Consider the following 7,162-nt stretch of genomic DNA (forward strand, 5'->3'; position numbering starts at 1 on the left):
TAACCATGTCTTCGCTGCCGTGATTATGTCTTCGCTGCCGTGACCATGTCATCGCTGCCGTGTCCATGTCATCGCTGCCGTGTCCATGTCATCGCTGCCGTGATTATGTCTTCGCTGCCGTGACCATGTCATCGCTGCCGTGTCCATGTCATCGCTGCTGTGACCATGTCATCGCTGCCGTAACCATCAACTTGGTAAGGTGCTTGGTCATGGCATTGGTCAGCACCTTGGTCAACACATTGGTCATGGCATTGGTCAGCACATTGGTCAGCACATTGGTCACCACGTTGGTCACCACTTTGGTCAGCACCTTGGTCACCACTTTGGTCATGGCATTGGTCAGCACTTTGGTCATGGCATTGGTCAGCACATTGGTCAACACTTTGGTCAGCACCTTGGTCATCACGTTGGTCAGCACATTGGTCAGCACATTGGTCAGCACTTTGGTCGTGGCATTGGTCAGCACATTGGTCAGCACATTGGTCAGCACATTGGTCACCACGTTGGTCAGCACCTTGGTCACCACTTTGGTCATGGCATTGGTCAGCACTTTGGTCAACACATTGGTCATGGCATTGGTCAGCACATTGGTCAGCACATTGGTCACCACGTTGGTCACCACTTTGGTCAGCACCTTGGTCACCACTTTGGTCAGCACCTTGGTCACCACTTTGGTCATGGCATTGGTCAGCACTTTGGTCAACACATTGGTCATGGCATTGGTCAGCACATTGGTCAGCACATTGGTCACCACGTTGGTCACCACTTTGGTCAGCACCTTGGTCACCACTTTGGTCATGGCATTGGTCAGCACTTTGGTCATGGCATTGGTCAGCACATTGGTCAACACTTTGGTCAGCACCTTGGTCACCACGTTGGTCAGCACCTTGGTCAACACGTTGATCGTGGCATTGGTCAGGTGCTTGGTCAGCACCTTGGGCAGCACTTTGGTCATGGCATTGGTCAACACGTTGGTCATGGCATTGGTCAGCACATTGGTCACCACGTTGGTCATGGCATTGGTCAGGTGGTTGGTCACCACCTTGGTCAGCATCTTGGTCAGCATCTTGGTCACCACGTTACTCGTGGCTTTGGTCAGCACGTTGGTCAGCACTTTAGTTAACTATTACACAATCACATACAGCGGTTAATGTGTGATACAACAGATTAAAGCACAATTCATAAGTTAGGTGAGTAGGTGATATGCTAGGTGAGTGTAGACAGTAAACACGTGAGTACGATTATGGTTGCAGATAAAACACCCTGTTAAGCTTGTTAACGCGTCCAGCAGCAAGTAGTGATTGAGCAGCTATGCGATGCGATGAGGGTGAGTGCAAATGCGATTTGATGTGGAGGAGATCGAGCCGGATGACCATGATGTGGAGGAGGTACAACAAGGAGAGGAGCCAGAGGGCCATTACAAGGTAGGAGAAGGGTTCACGAATTCTCCACAGGAGCATGTCACATTCGTCGAATAATTTTGAGAAGTAATTGGAACGCGTGACCTTGAACAATAGCGTTTGGAAATCAAAACATTTCATGGCGGATTTGCGAGCATCCAGCGTCGGCGCGTCTTGGAATGCGAAACCATATCTGTACAATGTTGGCATGACACCACTACATTTGACCATTGAGGCGCACTGACATGTATTATCCAGTACACCATGTTCGCCCTTTTTACATTTGCCATTCAAGCAGCTTCTGCAACCCCAATCGTTGCAAAAGATGTCTTTAAAAGCGCCGAGGAGACTTTCAAGATACTTGTGGAAATTCCACGGGAGATATAAAACCCATGAGAGATATGCGTTGGAATGTTTGTTGGCCAAATACAAGTATGAATCGGCGCATAACGATTCAAGATATGGAGCGGAGTACTGGTTTTTGTTGCACGTGCTCGACGACGTAAGATCCATCAGATGACTGTCTTCGCACTTGGGTTCCTCAGCTGTGCAATGACTGTAAGCGTTGCTAACTGCATCCGTGAGTTCGGATGCGTTCTTATACAGATCGATTGATACGCCGTTGATTGACTTGTCGATGGAATCTTTCAGAGTCTGGGTGTCGTACTTGGAGCGACTAGTCCATCCAGTGACTAGCGACAAGGTGAAAGAGAAATGCTCGGGCAATGTTGACGGCGCTTTGGGAGCTAGGCAAAGGAAGGATGCGAGATAGGGGTTGCCGAAGAATTTGGCCAGCACGTTGCACAGGTCTCTCCCTGTCTTCATGCTACCGGAGAAACCCCTAAACCCGAGAGGCGTCAAGCAGGGCATCCCTGGCTTATTACTTGGACAGGTTTTGCATTCGTATCTACAGCCGATTGAAGTCAGCTGATGAGGCAGGCAACCGACGTGACAGTCGGATAGGTAACTCATTAATGGGGACTTTGGTTGGCAATTTGGTTGGCACTTTGACCTGTCGGTTGGATGCTCCTTGCAGGGCCACGTAGCTGGTTGCACGTCCCTACCGTAAGTGCACTGCAACCAACCGTTATGCGATGCGCCGACGGAACACTGTGTCTGCAAAAATCTGAGTGGCGGAAACAGTCTGCGGAGGATGTCCAGAAGCATGTCCAGGCAATCTTCGCCGGAAGCGGGGTACTTGAATTTAAATGAGTTATTGCACAGGTCGCTCCCATAGATGGTGTCCGCGTCTCCAGTGCCAGCGATACTAACGAGAAGATCGTACGATGATGAACAGAGAATCTCAAGCGCTTCATTAATGCCATACCACGTGATTTTCCTTGGATTAGCATCCAGGTATGAGGATTCGTGGTCAAGCAGTGAGATACCATCGACGTCTGCAAGCGCTTTGTTCGGGTTGTCAAGCAAGTTACCGATGCCGTCATGTAACAACGAGTGCTGTGCGACGCTGTATGGAAGGCCACTGAGCCAAATCAACATCTCATATGTAGAGCATGGTTGCCTCTTCGCGAAGTGAGTTGAGTAGTGGCACACTTCATTATACCTGTCTATGTGATTTAGAAGACAATCGAGAAGATCAGCGAACTTAAAGGATGCCTGTTTTTTCGGCTTACCTTCTTCAGTCAAATTCGATTCGCAAGCTGTAAGATGTGAAGTAATTTGACGGTCATCGATGTTTGCTGTCACTTTTGCAAGTATATCTGCACCCGTTATACTCCTCCTACATTGCGTTTCTCCGTCCTTCGAATTTTCATTTTGGGCGACCAGGTATCCACAGCGTTGTAGGAACAAACCAAGTGGGTTGTCTGTGTCACCTTGTGTTAAGCAAAGTTTCTTACTTCCCCAGTTGTCGTCACATTTATTTATCAATCTGATTATGTCTTCGTAAATAAAGTTGAAAATCGTCAGGAGTATTTTGGCGAGCTTGGTGCCATCCGGGGTTGAAACGGTAATCCATCTGGGAGGCCCATTCAAGTCAACTATTTGTCCGGTTCTCTGAACCAAATTATCGAAGTCAATATGATCAGAATGCCCATCATACACCCTCACGTACGCTTTATCCAACTCCTTCACGAACGCACGCGACCCTGGCACGAGACTCCTGGACACCCTCTGGGCGGTGTTGGCATACGTCTGCTGGGCGAAGTCGTCAATCTCGCTTTTTACCTTCGCCAGATTTTTGGTAAAAGTGTGGTCGTAGCGGGTGAGGGAGGTGAGCAGGGTGCTTAGAGCGTTGGAAATTGCGTTGACACGGCCCGTTAGTGGCAGCAGGTCGGGTTGCGTTCGCAAATCATCAAAGAAATTGGTGAAGCTGTTTTTGACAATTGGCGCCAAGTCGGAGAGCTTCTTTTCGGGTAGCTGGGGACGGGATGCAGGTTGAGTGAAATCACTAAACGGTGGTATGAATTTGCTGCGCAATTTTGATAAATAGCCTTTGAGGCTGAGGTCTTTGTCGTTCTCTATTATTTGCTTAATTTCAGTGAATTGGTCGTCAACGATTTTATAAAGGGCGGCGACTTCATTTTTCTTCCTCTCCGCATATACATCCTTGATTTGATTTTGCATATTGTGGAACGCTGCAGTTATGTCTGCATTAACCAAACGACGCAACTCATCGAATACAGATGTTGTCCTCTGAGGTGCAGCAATATATAATCGGTTCGCAAATCGCATACAATGTTGTAGCTCCGCCTGTACAGTTTCGACGTTTGTTCGTACTTTATTAACTTCTTCAACGAGCAATTTGATATTGTCTTTCAGTACTTTTAGGTCCTTGTGAACACTGCCATCTTTCGAATTGTTGTCGCCAACCTTATTTTGTAAGAAATCTTTTAAGTCATTCTCGAGTTGCGTTGTTTGCTTCATAAGCGTAGATGAACCCTGCACTGCAGCTGCAGGCGTATCTGTGGTCTCACCCACATTACGAAGACCTGCGAATTTATCTCGAATTCCATTAAGGTGATCCCTGATCATATCATCAATCTTCACCCACAAAGTATGTATGCCTTTAATCGCCGTATCTTTGAGAAGAGCGGTGAGTTGTTTGTTAGCCGCGTCGAACTTTTCGTCCATGGCCCTAACTTTATCGGCAATATGAGTGTTGTTGGTGGCGGTGTAACCTGTATTCGTTGCGACTTTCTGCGCCTGATCGAGACTCTCGTCAAGCGTCTGGATTCTCGGCTTCACATCTGATAGCGCCTTATCAATCTTGTCTCCGGGATGATTGGTTGTGAGTTGTTTGCCTAGATCTTCGACACTTGGTATGACCTGCGTTAGTTTCTTAATTTGAGACACATCGGCAAATCTTTTCAGTTCTTTAGCAACATGCTGGAAGGTATGTACTAAGCACTGCACTATTGTCCTAACGGCTGATTCTAGATTGCGTCTAAAATTTGCTTTCCCATCGTTTAGCCCTAGTTCCTTTTCAATGGCCAGCACTGCTGCCCCAATAGATGAATTTAACGTGTCATTTAGTGTATTACTAATTTGCTTTGCGAAACCGTCAAACTTTGCTGCAATATTATCCACATTTGCGTCTCTAAGATGCGTTTGTGCAACCATAGTAATTTCTGTATGAATATGCCCTGGGAGATGTCGCTCAATAGCTGATTTTATACTCTCAGCATTCTTTTGCTGCAGCTTACCCTGGCCCTGGTTAAGTGTGACATACTGACGAATTTTACTCCGAACAATGCTTTCATCGGTGTCCTCTAATATATTATGAATCCACTCCTTTACCACATCAGCTTCAAAGGCCTCCCTGCTAAAGCCCTCTGCATACTTCTTAACTCCGGCCACAATCACCTTCAGCGTTCCAGTCGCTGCACCACCTTCTTCACCGATCAAACCTCCAACACATCCTTCAATATCTTCTCTAATTGCATCCCAATTGTGATATATGCTGTTGTTTTCCGGTTCAGCGTCGCCTGGCAATGTTTTAGGTTCACCAATGCTGGCTTTAATTGTGCTAACCTCCTTTTTAATGGTAGGCAGAATTGCAGTTCCGACATGCTGTTTCATTTCGCTTACTATCTGGTCTTTCAGCTGCTGAATCTGCTTAGTCAAATTCCATATATCTTCACCTTGCTTTTGATAACTCTTCAAATGGTCTTTTGGTACCGCAATTTTTACTTGCCCTTCGAGCTTTATAAGCAAAATAATTTGCTGCCGCAGCTTCTCCACTTCCTCCTTAAGCGTTTGTTTCTCCCTCTCGACCAACGTCTTAACCTCAGACGCACTATGTATTATTTGCTGTAAACCGCCAACGATATCCCTTCCATACTTATCGATTATATCTTTAATACCCTGATCTACTACGTTTGAATACATCGTAAGATCGCCGATGGACTGAGCTAACGCTAAGAATTTCTTATCACGCAAAGCTGTTAATTTCTCACACAAGTTAAGAAGCTGTGTTTTTAGATAGTACTGGATCCATTTGCACTTTTCAACTGCAACGTTTTCAAACTGCGACAGCGCTTCACTTAACTTGCTTTCAGTGAAACGGAAAATTATTTTCAAATCTCTAACTTTTGCGTCCTCCTTGAACGTTCCCGTGGCCTGAACCAGCAATGAAATGTTACACTTTAACTTACCTGATAGCTGGGAGTCAAGATGCTTCATGTCCTTCTCCGCTGCTACGACGTGAAGTCTATACTGCTCGGCGCGTGCAGTCCAATTTTGAATCTGCGTGGAAAGGTCAGAGAGCTTTTCATTGTCAATATTGTCTTTGTGACGTGTCAAATCGTTCATTAAATGCGTAATATTGTCTGTTACTTTTTTTGTTTTTTCACCAACTTCACCCTCATACCCCTCCAACCACCCCTTCACCGCGGCGACAGCATCCACAAGCCCAGCACGCCCGGAGCCAATATTTTTAGATAATGTTTCTAGTACTTTTTCAAGCTTATTATTCTCAGGCATGTATTCATTGTATTTTTTAACTGCATCATCATCTTTCACCGCATCAAGCACACCACTCAAAAATCCCATCACTGCATCGCAAAGCCTATCCAGGTCAGAGTACACTATCCCAGTGCCGTCGTAGCCTTTGGACTCAGAGTTGAAGCCGAGGAATTTTTCGAGGCCAGAGCAGAGGTTAGTAAGGATGTTAGTAGGGTTGTTATTTGAGGTATTTTTAGAGTTTTAAATTTTGTCAAATTTCTTGTCAAGCTCCCTGGGAGGCACATGGTCAGGGCAGTGGCAAGCGGTGGAAGAGGGGAAGTGAAGGGTGACAAGGCAGGAGTTATTAGGATGGTTTATAGAGGTCATAGCGGTATTATGGCGAGGTAATTCAAGGGGTGTAGAGTGGATAAAGGGGCGATGTAGAGTGGGTTAAGGGGCGATGTAGAGTGGGTTAAGGGGCGATGTAGAATGGGTTAGGGAGCGATGTGGAGTGGGTTAGGGAGCGATGTAGAGTGGGTTAGGGAGTGATGTAGAGTGGGTTAGGGAGCGATGTAGAGTGGATAAGGGGCGATGTAGAGTGGGTAAAGGGGCGATGTAGAGTTGGTTAGGGAGCGATGTAGAGTGGATTAAGGGGCGATGTGGAGTGGGTTAGGGAGCGATGGAGAGTGGGTTAGGGAGCGATGTAGAGTGGATAAAGGGGCGATGTAGGGTGGGTTAGGGAGCGATGTAGAGTGGATAAAGGGGCGATGTAGAGTTGATAAGGGGCGATGTAGAGTGGATAAGGACCGATGTGGAGTGGGTTAAGGGGCGATGTAGAGTGGATAAAGGGGCGATGT

The 7,162-nt window shown here is 46.7% G+C and overlaps 1 protein-coding gene across 1 annotated transcript; it reads right to left on the reverse strand.

The window, feature by feature from the left end:
* Positions 1–1,241: 1,241 nt before the first annotated feature.
* On the reverse strand, positions 1,242–6,413 carry BBBOND_0000510 (hypothetical protein, conserved; the record flags this gene model as incomplete). Its single annotated transcript, XM_012914897.1, has 1 exon — positions 1,242–6,413. One exon carries the CDS (start codon positions 6,411–6,413, stop codon positions 1,242–1,244), a length of 5,172 nt encoding a protein of 1,723 aa, XP_012770351.1.
* Between the last annotated feature and the right edge of the window lie 749 nt (positions 6,414–7,162).

The sequence above is a fragment of the Babesia bigemina genome, scaffold Bbigscaff_56815 (genome assembly GCF_000981445.1).
Source record: "Babesia bigemina genome assembly Bbig001, scaffold Bbigscaff_56815".
In the NCBI taxonomy this organism is placed as follows: domain Eukaryota; phylum Apicomplexa; class Aconoidasida; order Piroplasmida; family Babesiidae; genus Babesia; species Babesia bigemina.